At 47.0% G+C, this 19224-nt stretch overlaps 8 protein-coding genes across 8 annotated transcripts, besides 21 other annotated features; all 8 read left to right on the forward strand.

Moving 5' to 3' along the window:
- Window positions 1-117: 117 nt before the first annotated feature.
- Window positions 118-137: a microsatellite.
- A 152-nt stretch (window positions 138-289) lies between these two features.
- Window positions 290-308: a microsatellite.
- A 151-nt stretch (window positions 309-459) lies between these two features.
- TraAM80_03188 (GPR1/FUN34/yaaH family protein) lies at window positions 460-1095 on the forward strand (the record flags this gene model as incomplete). Its single annotated transcript, XM_029380165.1, has 1 exon — window positions 460-1095. The coding sequence occupies one exon, from the start codon at window positions 460-462 to the stop codon at window positions 1093-1095; it is 636 nt and encodes a 211-aa protein (XP_029240006.1).
- A 1200-nt stretch (window positions 1096-2295) lies between these two features.
- Window positions 2296-2314: a microsatellite.
- A 230-nt stretch (window positions 2315-2544) lies between these two features.
- On the forward strand, window positions 2545-3327 carry TraAM80_03189 (putative GTP-binding protein typA/BipA-like; the record flags this gene model as incomplete). Its single annotated transcript, XM_029380166.1, has 1 exon — window positions 2545-3327. One exon carries the CDS (start codon window positions 2545-2547, stop codon window positions 3325-3327), a length of 783 nt encoding a protein of 260 aa, XP_029240007.1.
- A 444-nt stretch (window positions 3328-3771) lies between these two features.
- Window positions 3772-3819: a microsatellite.
- Window positions 3820-3871: 52 nt separating this feature from the next.
- On the forward strand, window positions 3872-5599 carry TraAM80_03190 (putative MFS transporter; the record flags this gene model as incomplete). Its single annotated transcript, XM_029380167.1, has 1 exon — window positions 3872-5599. The coding sequence occupies one exon, from the start codon at window positions 3872-3874 to the stop codon at window positions 5597-5599; it is 1728 nt and encodes a 575-aa protein (XP_029240008.1).
- Window positions 5600-6283: 684 nt separating this feature from the next.
- Window positions 6284-6317: a microsatellite.
- Window positions 6318-6560: 243 nt separating this feature from the next.
- On the forward strand, window positions 6561-9209 carry TraAM80_03191 (putative PTP1-interacting protein, 39 kDa; the record flags this gene model as incomplete). The annotated part of the gene is made up of 1 exon (XM_029380168.1): window positions 6561-9209. One exon carries the CDS (start codon window positions 6561-6563, stop codon window positions 9207-9209), a length of 2649 nt encoding a protein of 882 aa, XP_029240009.1.
- Window positions 9210-9268: 59 nt separating this feature from the next.
- Window positions 9269-9308: a microsatellite.
- A 58-nt stretch (window positions 9309-9366) lies between these two features.
- Window positions 9367-9390: a microsatellite.
- A 121-nt stretch (window positions 9391-9511) lies between these two features.
- Window positions 9512-9538: a microsatellite.
- Window positions 9539-9879: 341 nt separating this feature from the next.
- Window positions 9880-10224, forward strand: TraAM80_03192 (putative 60S acidic ribosomal protein P2; the record flags this gene model as incomplete). Its single annotated transcript, XM_029380169.1, has 1 exon — window positions 9880-10224. The coding sequence occupies one exon, from the start codon at window positions 9880-9882 to the stop codon at window positions 10222-10224; it is 345 nt and encodes a 114-aa protein (XP_029240010.1).
- Window positions 10225-10381: 157 nt separating this feature from the next.
- Window positions 10382-10404: a microsatellite.
- Window positions 10405-10434: 30 nt separating this feature from the next.
- Window positions 10435-10475: a microsatellite.
- A 40-nt stretch (window positions 10476-10515) lies between these two features.
- TraAM80_03193 (putative 60S acidic ribosomal protein P2) lies at window positions 10516-10860 on the forward strand (the record flags this gene model as incomplete). Its single annotated transcript, XM_029380170.1, has 1 exon — window positions 10516-10860. One exon carries the CDS (start codon window positions 10516-10518, stop codon window positions 10858-10860), a length of 345 nt encoding a protein of 114 aa, XP_029240011.1.
- Window positions 10861-11045: 185 nt separating this feature from the next.
- Window positions 11046-11068: a microsatellite.
- A 228-nt stretch (window positions 11069-11296) lies between these two features.
- Window positions 11297-14839, forward strand: TraAM80_03194 (conserved TLD domain protein; the record flags this gene model as incomplete). Its single annotated transcript, XM_029380171.1, has 1 exon — window positions 11297-14839. The coding sequence occupies one exon, from the start codon at window positions 11297-11299 to the stop codon at window positions 14837-14839; it is 3543 nt and encodes a 1180-aa protein (XP_029240012.1).
- A 50-nt stretch (window positions 14840-14889) lies between these two features.
- Window positions 14890-14940: a microsatellite.
- Window positions 14941-14988: 48 nt separating this feature from the next.
- Window positions 14989-15055: a microsatellite.
- Window positions 15056-15394: 339 nt separating this feature from the next.
- Window positions 15395-15414: a microsatellite.
- Window positions 15415-15787: 373 nt separating this feature from the next.
- Window positions 15788-17218, forward strand: TraAM80_03195 (uncharacterized protein; the record flags this gene model as incomplete). The annotated part of the gene is made up of 1 exon (XM_029380172.1): window positions 15788-17218. The coding sequence occupies one exon, from the start codon at window positions 15788-15790 to the stop codon at window positions 17216-17218; it is 1431 nt and encodes a 476-aa protein (XP_029240013.1).
- A 152-nt stretch (window positions 17219-17370) lies between these two features.
- Window positions 17371-17430: a microsatellite.
- A 144-nt stretch (window positions 17431-17574) lies between these two features.
- Window positions 17575-17595: a microsatellite.
- Window positions 17594-17610: a microsatellite.
- A 660-nt stretch (window positions 17611-18270) lies between these two features.
- Window positions 18271-18297: a microsatellite.
- A 121-nt stretch (window positions 18298-18418) lies between these two features.
- Window positions 18419-18454: a sequence feature (A-rich).
- Window positions 18455-18944: 490 nt separating this feature from the next.
- Window positions 18945-18975: a microsatellite.
- Window positions 18976-19195: 220 nt separating this feature from the next.
- Window positions 19196-19224: a microsatellite.

Below are 19224 nucleotides of genomic sequence, written 5' to 3' on the forward strand. Positions count from 1 at the left end.
GCTTGGTTTTATTATTATTATTTTTTTGTTTATTCTGATGTGTATGCGCTTCTGTAGCTTTTCCTTGAGGTGCGGGGATAAGGGTCCTTCCTGTCTTGCCTTGACACTACCCACCACTATATATATATATATAAATAAGGTATACAGTTAAGAACGACATAGTGTAAGAAACTTTTATTAAAATGTCAGCGGTTCATTCTCATGTTGGTTTCTCTCTTCTTTTGTCCGGTATTGGGGCACGTCCCCTTTGTGCTGCTGTTTCCGCTTTTTTTTTCTTCCCTCCAATTAGACACACACACACACACACATCGTCTTTGAGGGGAGGGGAGAATATCGGAGTCTGTAAGAAGTCTTGCAAGCACGGAGGGAGGACACAGGCATACAACACTTTGGCGTACGTGCGCTGAGCAGCTCCACCTTTACTGAGGCCCAAAGGAGTCGTTGGGTGTTCGGCATCCCATGTCAGGGGGGCATGGGGTCGGCCTTGCGAATCAGTTGCTTGCTACTCTTAATACGAATGAAGAAAAAACAATGTTTCTGGAGGCTATCCTTCAAAACATTTTAAGTTCTCACGATCTGGAAGTGGTAAGAAAGACTCGACAGCCTAAGAAACGTGTGAACCCTGCCCCTCAAGGGCTACTTGGATTTGGTATGTCAACTATTCTTGCTAGCGCCCATAATGCTGACCTATTTGAACTGAGTTCGGTTGTTCCTGCGATGGGGCTGGTAATGGGTGGTGGGATGCAGCTTCTTGTTGGACTTTTGGAATACTTCAATGGAAACGCATTTGCGGCAACCTCCTTCATGTGTTATGGCGCTTTTTGGCTTTCTCTCGTAGGAGTATGGCTCCTTCCACAAACCGAGAACGACGTGCATGTGATGAAAACAGTCGAAACATTTATGGGCTTATATTTATTGCTATGGGGGTTGTTTACCATATGTATGGCTTCTGTCACATTTTTTAGCTCGCATCGCATGGTGCAGTTTCTCATGTCTTCGCTGGCTCTCGGGATTTTTCTTCTTTCTGCTGGCGAATTTTCCAGATGTAAAATTGTAAAACAGGCAGGCGGTATGTGGGATTTGTTTCTGGATTGAGTGGCCTTTACATTGCTTTTGCGGAGATCCTTGAAGACAACCTTGGGTACCCCGTTCTCCCCCTTTTCCACTTGAGACGAAATTAAAACAGAAACTACATTGAAATGTTTCCTTGTACGCAACGCGAACAATACCAATCACAGGAAGGGATAATACCCAGCGACTGAGGTGAAACGGTGAGAAGCACATGGATGGGATGAAAAAGAAGGAGACGAAGGAAAGGAGTTCAGTTGTACAGGGAAAGATAAATACATTGCAAACATAATTGGGTACGTTAATTATTGCTTTTGTTATACTTTTTTTTAAAAGCCTTTCTTTTATTATTAATGAGTTGGGCAACTTATTTTTTTTTTTAAATTTCTATCTCCCTTTTGTTTCGCATTGTGCAACGCTAGCTGCCGATGCGTGTGCTCTACCGCGCGCGTATTCTCATTTACGGGTTCTTGCACCCCTTCGTTTTTTTTTTTTTTCGATTCCTTTGCCTTCTGAGTGATTGCGGCAGGATGGAGAATCCATAAAATTGTTGTTTCTTGGGCTTGTTTGGTGGCTGCGCAGTTGGGCAGCATTTGAGCATTTGATATTTTTATGACTCGCTTTGGAGGATTTAAATCTTCCGGATGCTGCAGTTTGCTTGCACTTGAAAGAACAGCGTCACGGAATTGGGGACGGGTATCAGAGAGGCGTCTGATTACCTGGCAGGGTTGGCGAGCCCTGCGTTCAATGTAGCAATAAGTGGGAAGTATATTTGATCACGTGGCGCGGTAAGCAATCACCATCAGTCGTTGGTTCCTGTTGAGCGGCAAGATAATTTGGTCACCGGTTGTCGAGTGACTTCACTTTCTGTTTCTTCCAGCGGCGTCGGGCTGTTCCTTGGGGAATTGGAAAGTCTCCCTCACGGTTGCACAGCGCAAGAGGCGCGGCGTCAGTCACCTCGGGAAATTCACGTGAGAACCTCCCATGAGTACGAGTTAGTTGCAGCTGCCTCCCTACTCCCCTCCATAATAACGTGGCAGCACCAAGTGGCATGTAACTTGCGACATGCTGGCCTCAACGAAACGAAGCGTGGGGCCAATACGAATCAACGTGTAGAACAGGGGAAAAATGAGGAATGAATGAGTAGCATCACAGTTAATTTTTATTTTTAGTGGCTCTCTTACGTATCCTCAATGCAGTGGAAATAAAAGCCCTCACCTCCCCCCAAAAAACAACAACAACAACATCCAAAGTGAAACCTAATGTGCGTCACTGTTTCGCCGGCGATCACTTCTCTTTCTTTGCTTCCACAGTCTTCCGCATAATTTAAAAGGTTAAAAGGCAAAAATAAAAATATTATATTTTTTTTTTTTCGCTGCCACTTTTAGCTTGTTATTTAAGTTTGGCGGAACATCACGAGGAATTTAAGCCAATTTAAAATTTGAAACTTTTTAAAAACATACAAAAATAAAAGAAATGGAGCCATCTGTTGCACGGGAAGAACACGAAGAATCGTTGGAACCAATCACAGGGAACTCCCTTCAACGTCGCCGGTATTGCCTTTACATGAATGAGGGCGATGTATTACGGGCGGAGAGGGGTGAAGCAACCACTTCACAACAGCAGCCGGTGATAAAAAAGGCTAATCCTGCTCCGATTGGGTTGCTTGGTTTTGGCATGTCAACGATTCTTCTCAACCTACACAACACTGGGCAGTATAACCTGACGACAGCGGTGATTGGAACGGGAATCTTCTACGGTGGGTTGGCGCAAATTATTGCGGGAATACTGGAGTATTTACGTGGAAATACGTTTGGCTATGTGGCGTTCGTGTCTTACGGCTGTTTTTGGCTCTCGTTGGTTGGCGTGTGGCTGCTACCCAACAATAGCAGAGATGAAAAACAAATACCATTTTCCACAGATTCCTATTTTCTTGGAGTTTACCTGTTACTTTGGGGAATCTTTACCCTTGCCATGTTTCTCTGCACATTGCGGACCAATGTGGCTCTCATGACAATTTTTTTATCTTTGACCATACTTTTTGCGTTGTTGGCTGCTGGTAACATGTCGGGTTCATCCACAACGATAAAGGTTGCTGGATTTGAAGGCATTTTCTGCGGCATCTCAGCGTTTTATTTGGCCCTTGCAGAAATTATCAATGAAACCTACGGCCATGAGTTATTCCCCGTTCTACCCGCAGAGAAACTCTACAGCACGCGCAAATCACAATCAGGTAAACAGCCCGTACCACCCGTTTGATTGAGCTGTGATGAAGAGGAGACAAATGAATAAAGTCTAATGCTGTTTTAATCAATACGTCTAGCATTTTTTTTTTTTTCCCGTGCAGTGTTTTTTGTCTTTTCGAATTATTTTAATGTGTGGAATGTAACTTTGTTACCTTCCCGTTATCTTTTTATCTCGTCTTCTTCTCTTGTCTCCTGCATGTTATTGTTATTGTTTTGTGTGTGTGTGTGTTTTTTTTTTCTTTACGCCAACAACGCGTCTTTCTTCTATGCAACGACAATAAATGTTGTTTTTCTCTTAATGTGTGTTCAAAAGTTTGTAGGTATAACTTTTGTTGTTGTATGCAAGTGTTTAGAATGGGAGCGCATGTATTTTATTTTATTTTTATTTTCCTGGTTTTTGGAAATTTGGTTGTGTGTCGCTGGGGTAGAGGTAATATCCCAGACCTCTCCGGCGTGCTTCTTTATTTTTTTTTTTTCTTCTTTTTTTTCTTCTTTTTTCTGTTTTGTGTCGGTTGTGACGCGGGGCAAATGCTGGGGCGTGGGATCGCACTCTCTCTATGGAGGCTTGTCTTCAGCTTTCGTGGATTAGTTTTGTTTTTTGTTTTGGTGTCGTGTTTTGCCAACATCGTGCTGGTGGCAAAGTGATATTTGTTCTCACAATGAGCGTGGTGCCGGCAGTGAGGGGGCTCACTGACGCGGAGGTGATGGAGCCTTCTCACTTTGCGCGGGAGAGTTCGGACGATACAAATGGTGATGGGACCCCGCAGCCGTTGCCGTTGCAGCTGCGCGGGGACTCGTGGAGGTATATAGTGGGCTTAACATTTTGCATTATATCCGTTTCGAACGCCATGCAGTGGATCACGTTCTCCGCAATCGTGGAGGAGGTTCGCGCGTATTTCAATATGAGTGCTGTGCAGGTGAATTATTTAGCCACGACGTACGTTATTGCCTACGTATTGATCGTTTTTTTGAGCTGCAAGCTTTACGAAGTAACTGGGTTGAAAGTTGGTGTTGTGATTGCCGCCTCGACAAATGCCATTGGATCTTTAATTAAACTTCTTGCACTTTACGTATGGCCAAACATGGTTCTATTGTATATGGCGCAGGTTTTTAATTCCGTCACAGAGGTCCTTACAATTGCCACCCCGCCGCTCATTGCGAATCGTTGGTTCCCAGAAGGCCAACGCATGGTCGCCAACACCGTATTGAGTAGCGCCCTCAATTTCGGTTGCGGTATTGGGGTGTTGATTCCAACTTTTTTTGTTACACCGGAGAAGCAGGAGCGAAGGCATTTAGCGCACTTGTTTTGGTTTCAGTTTGCAATATGCAGTGGCGCACTCATTATGGCTATTTTTTTTGTTCCCTTGCGTCCTCGTTACATGGCAAGTTACGCCGCAGCACGACAACAAGAAAATGAGGCGAAACACTTGGAGGTCCTCAGAGGCATTGTGCGACGTCGCAAGGGACGAAGCAAGCGCGAGCGAGTTCAGCAACGGCACGAAGGTCAAGAAGGACAAGGGGAGGGGGGGACTGTTGTCTGTGATGAACATGGCGAACAGGACGTGCAATCTATCAATGTGTTTTCCACCATCAAGGATGCTCTCCACATGCTAAAGGATAATTCTTCCTTTGTGTTTCTCATGATTGCTAGTGCGGCCGAACTTGGTCTTATATGGGCAGTCGCCACAGTACTACCTCAGTGTTTAAGTCCGTTTGGTGTGTCAGAGGTAGAGAGTGGATGGATTGGATTTTCAAATCTTGTCCTTGGCACAGTCGTGGCACCGTTTCTTATGCACCTTGTTGAGCGTAATCGCCGGTATAAAACAGTGCTTGTCTCCATTGCCATGATCCTCACTCTGAATATGTCTGTCTTGGTCCTCTCTCTGGCGTTTGGGCCACCTCCGCAGGATAATCGTAATTATTATGTCGTGGTGGCGTTCGTTCTGTGGGGCGGTGTGGCAGGTCTTTGTCAAAACTTTATGATGCCGCTTATGTTTGAGTTTGTTATTGAGCTTACCTTCCCAATGGCAGAATCCACAAGTGCCCCTGTACTGACCTGGGCGGCATGCCTATCAAACCTTATTTTAACTATTGTGTTTGGTGAAATGCTTGGAGATGCTCCCACGCGGGGTGAGGCAGTGAATGTTTTTATAGGGGCAACAGTTGTGTGCTTTTTGGGTGGCATTGCACTCTTGTTGGTGTACCCATACCGAAGACGATGCGAGTATGAACTTCTCATGAAGGAGAGGGGTGAGAGAATGTTGGTCGCCGCAGCCGCAGCTTGAGATGGCAGCAAGGTACACGAAGGGTTGTGAAGGTGACTTTGAAGAAACAGGAAACGGGAATGCAATATTGAAAGTAGTTGATGATACATTTTTTTACTTTGTTTCTTCTTTAGTATATGTGTGCAAGTGTTTGCAGTAGCGCGTGGTGCAGTGACTTTGGGTGGGCACTGGTGTTGTACTTCTTTACACTGACACATGGTGAGAGCTAAATACAAATGCAGCACTTACCTCTCACAGAAATAAGCCGGTTTTTGAGGAAGCGAAATATTGACAGGCCCAACAAAAGAGGGCTGGGTATACAGATACAATAGGTATGGATGTGTACACCTCTCTTTTCTCCTTTTCTTGATTTGGGTGCGTGTTAATTGTTCTCTTTGGTTATACCGTGTATCGGTTTTTATCGGAAATTACTACCCTTACAAGGGATAAATCAGGCCCTTGTGTGAGCAGGATTGACGATGATCTAGTTCCCCTGCTCGCCTTGACACGGTCAGAAAAGTCACTTGGGAGTGCTGGAGAGGGCTTGTCGTTACCGCATCGCCAAGCATGGAGGGACATGTGAAATGTTTTGACTTCAATATTTCTGTTTTTTTTTTTTTGCCAGAATCTTCGTCCTTTTTTTTTTGACTTGTTTATTATTGTTGTAATGATTTCCCCTTATTTTTCATGTGGGGCAAAAGTAAGCTTTTTATTTATCTTTTTTTTTCCTTTTTCTTTTGGCGTGTGCGTGCAGGTGAGTGGGGTATAACTGTTTCCGTTGGATGTGATGTTTTGGGGATTGTTATTTCTCTTTTCTCGTTTTATTGTTTTTATTTGCTTTTGTTTTTGACTTCTTTGCGCTTCACCACGCAGTGTTGCCTTCTGCAGTGAAGGGAACCGTTGGTACAAGTTGTTTTTCCCCAGGCAGTGCGTGACGGCAAAGTGCCGTATGCCCCACGTATTATTCTCCTCCCTTCCCCGCATGGCGGTAGAGGTGTTGCGGCACGACGAGGCGTTGCGCAGTGAGGAGCAAAAAAGGGACGAGGGATGCCCTGAGAGGATTGCTCAAAGCAGCGACATGGATTTCTTCATGGACGAATACATGTGCCCAGATGCTGCGACAAAACGTGCCGCAGCTGCTCATAATTTTGTCGCTGCTGAGGAGACGATGAACCCACTGGGGGGCATGGCGCAAGCCACGCGAACTCGCAAGCGGGCCCAAGACCGTCTCACTGTCGACTGTGACGTTTGTCTGCAGCTTCGTGGAACAACTGGCGAAACTGGTGGGGTGAACTTTCGCATTCGAGTCCCAGCGGCGCTGCCAAGGTCCAAGCTCTCTGCATCCTCTGTTGTTTACCCCATCAATGATTCCACAACGCCCCACGTGAAAGAAATGTGTGACATAAAGACAAAATTGGAGGTGGAGGAGGCAACTGCACTCGACTCTGGTGCCGCTTGGGCTGGACATTCTGAGAGTTGGATGAGAGATGGGGTATCAGAAGAAGAAGAAGGGGTGTGTGTGGCTGCGGCAGACTCTCCTAGATATGCAGTTAACAGCAATACTCAGCATGAATCGGTAATAACAAAAACAATGTTTATGCCAACCAATGACAGTGAACGTTTACTACATGCAGGTGATTTCACGATTACTGTTTCTTCTGAAGAAAACGAAGGAGGAGCAGGAGGAGAAGGAAACGTGGTGTATGCGATGAAACTTCCACCCAGCTTCGTGTTTGGCCTGCGGCTACCCTTTGAGGTGGAGAGAGCCCTTGTGGATTGGTACCGGGAGAACATGACATCATCTATACCATCACCCGCATGGCTTTCTGCCTTCTTGTATACAACGACTCTGCGTTGTCACACGTTTGCCACCTCCATTTCCACCCTTTCCCACTCGACGTGTCGAGAAAAATTGGAGGAAACAGCGGCAGTGGCGACACTAGAAGGCTTCTGCATTGTGGCTCTCAATATCATGGCTCAAATGGGGCAGCTGCACCGACAACAACTTCAGGAAGCAGACAACATTGACGAAACAACAGCGGCTCAGTGTAGTTTATTGCACGACAATGCTCTATTTTCTGCTTCACAGCAGGAACGCGTGCGACGATGGCTGCAACGGTATATTCCAATGGAGGCCTATGACGGAAACGAAGAAGGTGAGACGACATTACGAAGAGCACAGGGTGGTGTTCGTTGGCCCTCCGCGGTGACAATAGCCTTTTACATAGCGTTGGACCTGGCCAAGGTTTTGTTCCCTCCTTTGTTATTGAATCTGGAGTCCACAATCCTTGCTGCTCTGCAGCCACTACTTGAGGCACGCTCGGTGGGGTCGATGCTGGCACCTTCCCCTTATGTATCTTGTTCTGCTGTTTCTTTTTTTGCTCCGTCGCTGCAACGTCCACGGAGTCGCAGACAAGCCGTGATGTTATTGACGCAAGCACCATCTGCGTGGTGGGGATGGTGGCGTCAAAAAGACGGTGAGGAGAAGAGCAATAACGGCTGCGGCATCAGCGCTGTTTCTGCGTCAAGGGGGTATGCTGCTCTTCGCGTCTTGCAATGTTTTACCTTCATTGGCTCGCAAGCAGGACTAGATGAAACTTGTGGGTACGTGGACGAAGAGGAGGACTCGGAAGCGGCACAGTTTCTTCTTTCATCTGTGGCGCTATTTACGGAACTACTTCTGGACCGTGAGGTCATCAACACGCTGGAACGCGCCACGAAGGAAATCACTCGGCTCTACCACTTGTCTTTAGAGAGACCTAATGGCAAGGAGGCAGCTGCGTTGTCGTTGCAGGCAACACAAGCCATGATGCGTTGCTTTATTGTGCTTGTCTGCTGGTTGGCTTTCCGTCCTGGAGGGTATTGCACAACATTTGCCCAACAACATTTTGGCTCGCTGTTACACCTCGCCGCGTTGCACCACGAACGGCATCCGCCAATGCATATTCGGCGCACACAACTTGAAGAAGGTGGGGAAAACTTGGACTGTACACAGTTGCTGCTGACGCTTTGCAGCCAGGACTACTTTTCTTCACTCTCCGCCTTGTTTTGCCGTCTGCGTGACCGATGTGGGGCCCGGCGTTGCAGAGGCCATTACGCATACGCAACACCGGGAAATCCATGGCGGCAGCTGCGGCAAGGCAAGATGCCCAGCTGCCTATTTCCAACTGATGAGGACCGGACGACAAGCACATCATACAGTCATTATTCCGTGACATCCTTCAGCTCCACTAATGCCGCGCCGGAAGTTGTGCTTGTGCCTCAGATGTCAACAATGCAAAGTCATACGACCATTCTTGGTGACGATGCTGTTCCGTCTCATGTACTTCATAATCTTCGTCGTGCCATTCGTGAAATTCGTCCCGTTCTTCGTCAACTTGAGCGGGACGTGTTTGCGAAGTACGAGGTATCGGCCCCAACTTCGCTTGGCATCAAACGACAGCGCGAGGCGGAGGACGCCGTGTCTTCACCTTCGCAGCGTTGCGATGGTAGACTGCAACTAAGCGTATCACCCCAGTTTGCACGTCATGTGTACAATCATTCACACAGCCGTTTCTGGGAGCGGCACTTGGAATGCAGCGAACCCAGTGACGACGATGAAACGGACACCTCCGGCAGCGGTAGTGAATGACAGAGAGAGATGCATCTACACAGAAAAGAGAAAATGATGAGAAAAAGTCTAGAGCAGAGTTTTTTTTTTTTTTTTGTTGTCTTGTTCCTGTGTATTTTTAATGCTTGTGGAGGGAAGACGCCCTAAATGTTGGGCTTGTTGATGAAACGTTGGGGCTATACATAAATACATAAACACATACGCATCTATCAATCCATGTAGTTGTGATGTCTTTTTTGCTATTTTTGTCTTTTCTCCTTTACAGAAGTATATACATATGTACACATGGTTGTTTTGGTTTTTTTGTGACAACCTGGGCCCAAATATATATATATATTAATTTATTTATTGCTCATGTTATTTCTTCTCTTTTGTGGCTCTTGCGCGTGTGTGTTTATCACTCACGTCAGGGCATTTTTGGTTTAATTTGGTTCTGGCCTTCGTTTCGGTGCGTGCGTCTTTGCGCTTCAGCGGTGTGCCTACAGAGTGGAATGAGGCTTCACTTTGGTGCGCACGATGGTAACAGTGACGTGGGGGATGGCTGTACCCATCCCATGTTTTTATCCTGGTTTTTGTTCTTTTGCTGAGCAGTCTTCTCATGACTATATTCCCCCTTTTTCCCCTCTCGTCGCGTCTCTCCTGTTGTATCTGCCGCTATTGAATTTGCAAAGGCATTCCGTGAGTAGTAGTGATGGACGCAAAGGTTGACACGAACGACACGCTGGCTTGCACTTATGCCTGCCTTATGCTCAACGATGCGGGTTTGCCCATCACGGCGGAGAGCATCGAGGTTGCGTGCAATGCGGCGGGTCTGAAAGTGCGCAACACCTTGCCCATTCTTTTTGCCCGCTTTCTTGAAAAGAAGCCACTGGAGAGCCTCTTCGCCGCCGCTGCCGCGAAGGCCCCCGCCGAGGGTGCTGTAGCTGCCGCTGCGGCTGGCGGTGCTGCTCCTGCTGCCGCTGCCGCCGCCCCTGCAAAGGAGGAAAAGGAGGAGGAAGAGGACGACGATGATATGGGCTTTGGTCTCTTTGACTAGGCATGTGTTTCTTTGAATAAAGGACAAACAACTCGTGGATGCCGATTTGCACCTTTTTTCCTTGTTGCACTGTATTTTCTCATATTTTATTTATTTTGAAGCATACTGTGTGTATATTTGGGGTGCGATGCGCCCTCTGGTTCTCTTATTGCTGCCTTTATTATTATTATTATTATTTTTTGCAACTGTATACGTGCTTCCTTCGCTACATTATTTGCTTTTTTTTTTGTTTGTTTTGCTTTCTTTCTTTTGCAGATCTCATTCGTGTGTTCACTCACTCAGAGAGGATCCATGGACGCAAAGGTTGACACGAACGACACGCTGGCTTGCACTTATGCCTGCCTTATGCTCAACGATGCGGGTTTGCCCATCACGGCGGAGAGCATCGAGGTTGCGTGCAATGCGGCGGGTCTGAAAGTGCGCAACACCTTGCCCATTCTTTTTGCCCGCTTTCTTGAAAAGAAGCCACTGGAGAGCCTCTTCGCCGCCGCTGCCGCGAAGGCCCCCGCCGAGGGTGCTGTAGCTGCCGCTGCGGCTGGCGGTGCTGCTCCTGCTGCCGCTGCCGCCGCCCCTGCAAAGGAGGAAAAGGAGGAGGAAGAGGACGACGATGATATGGGCTTTGGTCTCTTTGACTAGGCATGTGTTTGGACCAGGCGTCTCTGTGTGAGTACCACGATGCTGAATCTGTACCACCACTGGATTTTGATTTTCTTCGTTTTTATTTGCTGCTGTTAGGGGTTACTATTATATTTTGGTGGAGGCTTGTTTTCTGTTTCTGCTTTTGTTGCTGTGCCGCGCTTTCTTCTTTCTAAAGACATGTCTTTTTTTTTTTTTTTCCTTTTTTGCCCGTGCTCTCACGCGCCATGATTGCGGGCTCCCCGTGCGAGTGTTCTCCAAGTCGCCCCCTGCGAGGTCAAAGTAGCTTTTCCGAAATATTTCTTTGTTATTTTTCAGGCATTTATTTATATGGTGGTGTAGGTGGGTGTGTGTGGGAGGGATATTCGCTGCTTGCGCACCTGTATACCACCTGTCTGCCGTACCGAGTTGAGGGGAGCCACATACAGACACAGACATGCAGCACGTGAGACGCTTGGAGGAATGTATCAAACGCTGCCAAGACGACATGGAGCACGCAGCCGCCGCTGTGGAGAAATACTATGGCAGCTCCATTGCGGAAAATGGCTCGGCGTGGCAACTGTGGCAAGCCCTCGAGACTGACGGGGACGCTTTAGTGCACGCACTGGCAGTGTGTGATACATTTATTCATAGCCGTCACTTTTGCGTGATGTGCCTCTTCTCCCAAGGGAACGAAGTGTTGTCACAACTGCAACATGCAAAGCAGCGACTTTTTCGGTGTTTCCGATCCATTGCGTCCAAACATGAGAAAAAAGCAGTAACAACCGAAGTTCCTTGTAGTAGTACAGATGCGAGTGGGTTGGCAGCTATTGCCAAACTTGTGGAAGGAGCCCCAACACTTCTCCGTGAATTGCAAGAGCGGGAGCAGCAACTTATTGACAACGCTTTGCTGATTAAGGAGGACCTGCTTCATTCGTTACACGGAACAGGCGATGTCATGATTGAATTTCAGGGTCAGAAAGAAGTTCGTCTCGAAGGAACAACACCTGAATCGCTGCTCCATATCTTCCCATTGCTTCCGGAGCATGTGTGGAAGGGGACGGATGGAAGTGCAGCTCCAACAACGTTGAAGGATGGTCACGGCGTTGTGTCATCGACGTCGCAGGAGGCCACAGATACAATTTGGACGGACTTGCGGCTGATGAACATGCTCCTTAAGAGCGCCTTTACCGCAGCTGCCTGTAAACACCAATTTGCGGCTGCCTACGACTTTGCCTTGGTGACGAAGCTGCTCCTCACGAAATGCTACACTGCGGAGGAGTTGCTAATGATCGTTTCATCGCTGGGGCCTGGCAGATCAGGGTATTTTTCCTTGCGACACAATGTAGAAAGTTTTGAAAGGACAAATTCCCCATGGGTTACTCTGATGTTGTCCAAAATACACACCAACGTCTCGCCCAAAGAGGCCTTTTTGGCATGCGATGATTCGACACCATCATATTATGTTTATCTCATCTTTGCCTCGTTGGTTTGGAACACCGCCTTTTGTTTTTGGCAGAAGGGTTGTGTGAAGGAGGCACACCAGTGGTTGTGCGAGGTTGACGTGGAGAGGCTCCTTGTTCTTGCAGACGCGAAAGAAAAGGAGGATGAGAACGCAGATGTGAATGGCATGTGCGGTCTACGTACGCGGCGTCACGTCATGCGGTGTTGCGACCGGGCCTCCTTTGGGGCATGCATGAACCCATTTGTCCCTAGTGAGCCAACCCACGTAGGTGAGAGCCGTACTCCAAAAGAAGAGCAGGAAGAGTCTTACACTGCACCACAGCTTCATCAGCTTCTGCGCCGTATTGCAGCTTTGCGTGACTTGTGTGCCATGTTGCTTTTCTGCACCACTCCACAAGATTTTTTGTTTGTTATTCTCCAGCTGCATAATACACTTCGATGGCAAGCGCATTGTAGGTTGCACCACGACGACACTGTGTGCGCAGGCGGAAACGCCCGAGTAACCGGACGGTCGCAGTCCGGTGCAACAGCTGATATACTGATGGTGGCAATGCTAATGGTAGAATATTACCTTACTCAACAAGCGATGGCAACGGTGGACTCGTCTGCCGCATCAGGTGCTTTCTCGCCTGTGACTGTCCATGAGGCAGTGCAGCAGGTGTGCAATGAGCTGATCACTTTCCTTAGCTTGGGGAAATTCTTGAGTGTGGAAGACATGGAACAGCGTGGCATTCCTCCCTCGTGGCACGTTCAGTACGATGTCGACGACGAGCGTGTTTTGCTAGGGGATGAACTTGAAAAGGCAATGAGGCCGCCGTGGCTCTCAGTGCAGGTTCTTGGCATGACGCAAGCCTTTGCCTCCGGATTCGAGGGTAATATATTTTACCAATGTGCCGTGAAGTCCCGTGAAACAAGGGAGGCAAGAGGGGGTACAGCTAAGTCAGCAGAAAGGCGATCGTCATGGTTAGCTTCTCTTGCCAATATTATGCAGAGTGCATCTCGGTTGATCACTAAAGGTCTTGATAGCTCGTGGGAGGAGGGTGAAGAGTCTGAAACTTTGAGGAAATCCTCTTCCTCAGATAGTGAACTGCGTGCAAGTCTGTTGGTACCTCAATGCTCCAAGGAAAATAAATATTCTTGGACGAACCGAGGACCAGGTGTTCTTTGGCTTCCGTCTTTGCATGGCGTTGGCCTACAGCTATTAGCGGAAGAAGAGGTGGTTGAGGGCCCGTACAAAAACGTTGATGATGTGGCATGGCGATTGCTGGTGATTGCATGCCGATATAGCAACTCTCAGTCGCTCGTGCCGTTGCTGTCGCATGACAGCACGCATAGTACTGGCGGGATCCTTGAGATTGTAATCCCGGAACTCAACAATGCCGTGAGAATTTTAATGAATGAACTGATTAATCGCGTCGGGGATGATTGGTGGCCTCTGTGGCATCAGCATAGCAAGTTAAGTGCGGGTCGTACACGCATCTGTAAACTGCTGGAAACACTGGAGCGAGGGGCGTACATGTCAGTGATGGAGACTGATCCGCAACGTGCCGCTTCAGATGGTGAAACCCAAAAGAACAGGGCCACACAGCCAGCTGAGGTATCAAGGAAGAGTCAAAATATAGTGGAGGAGCATAACAGCGAGGCAACGGAATTCGTGTCTGAGTTGTGGGATTTACCATCTTCAGCGTATGTCCCACCCATTCAGTTTGACTTCTCGGCTTTTGTTTCTGGTTCCACATCTGTATTCAGGGAAACGCAACAACTTGTTGATAGTCTTTCACGCCGACAGGAAGAGGCAGATAAAGCCGCTTCTACTGGCAGTGAGGCAGTGATTGAGAGTAACAATCAGTACCTAACTATCCTCACTACAAAGTCGCGAAAGCTTCTTCACGAAGCGTTGCCGGCCATATGGCAATTTATGCCCTGGAGACTTCTATACAGCAGTCGCTTTCATGGATTTAGTTTTACCAACATGCTGTCCTGTAGTCAACGAGAGGTTGATAACGCACAGAGGCGGGAAAAGATGCCACCCATGCTTATTGTAATGGAGGTCATGAGACCAGCCCGAGCACCAACTAAAGATGACGCAGAGGGGCCTGTGAAACTTTTGATTGGGGCATGTTTATCACATCCTTTGCATATTGGGGCACATCGATTTTACGGCAACAATGATACATTTGTATTTCAGCTGCTAATTCCCCCAAAGCCGGCATCTACGGAGTTGCGTATGTATCGTGCCACAGGGGCAAACCAACGATTCATCAACACAACGTCACGTTCACTTGCGATTGGAGGGGGTGGGGGGTGTAGTATTTTTCTCAACAACACTGTAATGCACGGTTCCACTGCAGCCTGTGCCACGTTTGGGGCCCCACCTCTCACACAGTGGCGCACACCATGCTTTTTGTTGTCATGGTCCTCTGATAGCGCTTCTGCGGAAAACTCAGGGGGGACGATAGAAGATGTTGCGAAAAGCTACACTTTTGATATTTGCTCAATAGAGCTTTTTGTAGTTGAGAAACGAAGAAAACAGTAGTTTCAGTTGATTATATACAAATGGTTTAAAATCTGCATATTCAAATTCTCTTTTTGTTTTTTGTCATGCTTTGTGGTTTCTGTGTATTTTTTTTTTTTTTTACGCCTACGAACGATTCAACGGCGACTGACTGGGGTGAAAATTAGTCATTTTTGTCTTTGTTTGTTTGTTTTTTTATTTCCATTTTTTTTTGTTTTTGCTTGTTTGTTGTGTCTGCCGTAGGGCCTGTGACGCGCCTGAACAAATGTCTCTGGTCCTTTTACGCATCCCGTGCTTGCCTCTCTTTTTCACTTTTTTTTTCCGCCAGGCACATAACACGCATCAAGGCTTCTTTGGTAGGCGAGGGAGGGAGAACTCAGGGACGGGAACAGGAACACACCGGCGAAGCGACAAGAAGAAAGAAGAAACGAACGGTACGATCATAGAAATTTGGAAAAAAAAAGTGTCTTTCGTAAGGTCGAAGAAAGAAGAAGAAAAGGAAGGACACCCATTTTACTTTTACTGTTGTATCCACAGTGTCGCGTGTAAACATCTACAGGCGCATCACCTTCCAAGTATATATATATATATATATACAACCGCGTGGGCAAAATACATTGCACAAAAAGAAGGGATACAAAATTCGAATAGGTGCATCCTCTTTGTACGCTTCCAGACTACCTCTAGATATCCATCGTTCTTGGTTCATTTAAAGCTCAACATTACCCCCTGACAAGCCCCACCACCAGCCCTACGTTGCCGTTGCGGGAGGGAACGAATATCGGAGCAAAAAAAAAAGAAAGAACGACAAGAAGAAAAATATATATATATATTCTTGTAACCCGAGGCATAAAGGCGTGTGTGCCTATTTTTTTTTTTTACAGATTATTATTATTTTGTTGTGCCCGTGAGTGTGTAAGATTTGCTGGTGTTCATTTCCCACACTGCGAGAGGCGTTGAAAGAAAACGATGACAATTATGGATACCACTGTGTCTGCTTCCGCTGCGACTTCGCGACAACATTTGAACCGTACGGCTACCCTGCGTCCATGCGGTGATAGCAGCAACGGTGGAAGACATCAAACGGATCGCCATGAGGCGTGTACCCACCATGAGCTGACCCTGCCGCCGTTTACACTACAGAGTTCGGGTGAGAGACCGGGCAACAACGCCCCACAGCCACCTATTCTGCTTCTCTCGCGCCGATGCCGTCAGGATCCGGCGGTAATGCGTCTGCGGGCTGACTTGGCACTTAGAGAGACGTCGAGCTCTGGGAGCGTAATCTCAGAACCGCAAGCAGCTTTGTCGGAAGCAGTCAACTCAGCTGTAACTCCAAAAAAAAGGTTCTCCCTTGGCTATGACGATGATGCAGCTCTTCCTCCTTTCTCCATACCAGAATATGACTCACGAACCTTTTCTTTGCAAGGTGAAAAATCTCCGGTATCATCATCAGAGATATCTTCAACCTTATTGACATCGGGAGGTGAGAGTAGTGCTGCATCATCGGAAACGGAGATTACGGTTACAGCGAAGAACCACACTTCTACAAAATGCTACTGGATATCAAGGCAGCCGCAGGGATTAGAGGAACGACATGAAGGGTCGTTTGAACCGGCGCACGAAGAAGAAATTAATAAAGGTCTGCAGACTTTGCCGTTTGACTTTGACCAGAAATCAGCTACACTCCAAGAAACGGAGAGTGGTATGAGCAACAGCGAGAGTTGCGTCCGTGGTGTGCCCACAGCTTCTTCTTCTGCTGCTTGGGAAACAGACGAGAGCAAAGCAAACACTGATGAAGACGAGGAAGACACCGCCTTATCGCACCACGAGGAGGACGAGGTCTTGGGCGTTACAGCAGAGGGAGAGTTTATCTATCGACGAGACGTCGACGCGGAGCGGAGTCGTTTGGGTAAAGCAAACTACAAATGTTATCAAGATAGCTGCTGGCTTCTGGATGGACATGGCGATGACGAGGCGTCATGTATGCTTGCTCCTGCAGCTTCGTTTTGTACACCGGAGAAAAATATATTTGCTACGGGTCTCAGTAGCAGGGCACGTATGTCACACCGACACGGAGAAGAGGTCGGTGCTCGGAGAAACATGACCGCCACATCATCATCAACACCGTTGCAGTTAAGTGCGGTACTGCCCCAACGGCGTTCTATCGGTGCAAGCAGGCAGCGAAAAACTCGAAAGTGGGCAACAAGTGATGTGGAGTGGTGTTCTCTTTTATTGCAATACCGCACATGCGAAAACGCGGATGAGATGCAATACAAGGAGTTGGTGGGTGCAGTGGATAGCTGGCACGAGGCGCAGCGTCGTTACCATCTTGAAGCATTAGAGCAACGTTTGCTGGAAGAAGACAGTTATGAGAGGCCCCCGTTTATTCTCCGGTGGTAATTGTTTGGGAAGGAGACACAGAGGAGCCATGCAGCACAGAGAGGCAGAAAAAAAAAAAGGAAGAGGAAAAGAAAATTAGAGCTCCGTCCTTTTTTTTCTGTGTGTGCTCGCAGCTGTCCTCCTTTTACTTCCTTTTTTTTCCCCCTCCTATCTTTTTTTTTGTGTTTTTACTTTTCCACGTGTTTCATGTTATCTTTTTTTTTTTATTGTTTGAAGTCCTGCAGGGTGGTGGGAGGGTGGTGTTTTGGGTTTGCCCACTTCCGTTCATGCACGGACACAACCGCGGCTACTACTGCAGGATCAAACACTTAACACGCTTGTCCCACCCTTTGTTAATTTATTTGTTTCTTTGGCAACTGCTGCTGCTGCTGCTGCTGTGTGTGTGTGTGTGTTTTACTTTTGATGCAGGCACATTTTGGCGCATGACTGCTTTTTTTCCGCCACCGCCCGTTTCCAGAACGGTGCCATTACCCGCCGCCGCATTTGCTCGCCCTCCTCTGCTTGCGGTGGTCATTTGTTCTCTTTTTCCTGCCCACATCCTCGCGTTGTGTTGTTTCCTTTTCTCACACCTCTTTTTTCTGTTGTGATCGATGCTTGTTGCCGGCGGCCATTTCCCTGCCACCACATCTCCGCTTTTCTCTTGTGCGCGGGGATCGGGGGTTGAACAAGGGGGGCGAGGAGGAAACACCACGGGCGCCGTGGGAATTAGAAAAAAAAAGTGGCGAAGCCGGGGTTGAGAGAACAATGCGAGCCGGAGCGAGGGAGCGTGCATTCAATTAATTTTAATAGACATCGCATTCATTACTTTTTTGTTTCTTATTTAACATTGCGCCGATTCTTTTTTTTTGTTTTATTTCCGTGTTGGTATTATTTATTATTGTACATTTTTTTTTTCTTTTATTGTTGCCTTTTCGTTGGCACCGGAGCTTTTCACCGTTGATGACGTTGACGATGATGCTCCACTACGGCGAGGGGCGAGAATAAACAGTCTTAACCGTGATTGGGCGAAAGGAATGGCTGACAAAAACTGCTGAGAGACAAACGACGATGCAACACACACACACACACACACACACACATACTACGCACGCAGTAAATTATGCAGCTGTTTCTCTCTTGCTCGGTATTGTGCATGTACTCCTTAAGGTTGTGTGTGTCGTATTATTTACGGGCGGCGTGTGAAGTAGATGAGATGAAACTAAAAAAAAAAAAAAAAAACGATAACAAAAAAAACAAGATTCACCCACTATTTTTATTTTTTTGTGACATATATAGAGAAAATGGTTTGGGAAGCGAAACAAAAGAGGATAACGATGGATGAAAAACTGAAAAAAAAACAGGAAACCCGAAATGACCACATAAAAAAAAAGGTGCAAATGGGCTGTTAGAATTAACCTCTGGCCATCCAGAGTGGTGGGAATGGGGTCAATAGAAGGTTTGTGGTTTTGTTTCTCGAGGGGTAAAGTGAAGAGGGAAAAAAGGAACCCTGTTTTGTATGTTACTTATTTCCTCAATTGTTTTTTTCTCTGGTGGAACCGGTACTTTTGTGTGCTACTTATTATGTTTCTTGTGGGGTCTCCAGGCTTTTCTATGTGTTTTTTTTTGTATCATTTTTTAGGTTTTCTCTTCTGCGCATCTTTTTTGTCTCTGAATTCTTTTTCTTTTTTGTTTTGTTGTGAGTGGCGGGGATTTGATTTGTGGTGACGCGGTGCGCTGCTGCTTCCTTTTTTTTGTTTTTTGTTTTTTGTTTTTTGTTTGTCTTGTTCGACGGTGACAGACAAGCATACAGGGAGTACGAGAGCGAGAGAGCACAAGAGAATCGCGGCGTCACGGGCTTCATTAGGGATGGGATGAGAGGGCCGCTCAGCATCTTTTTTTTTTTATATATATATATGTATGTGTTTTTGTGTTTTACTTTCTCCTCTTTGTTTATTTCTCATTCCTCGTGCAGTTAATACTTATATAAGGGGCGTTTCGATATATATATATATATATATATATATATA

The sequence above is a fragment of the Trypanosoma rangeli genome (assembly GCF_003719475.1).
Source record: "Trypanosoma rangeli strain AM80 chromosome Unknown Tra_15.4_contig_00080, whole genome shotgun sequence".
Lineage (NCBI taxonomy): Eukaryota > Euglenozoa > Kinetoplastea > Trypanosomatida > Trypanosomatidae > Trypanosoma > Trypanosoma rangeli.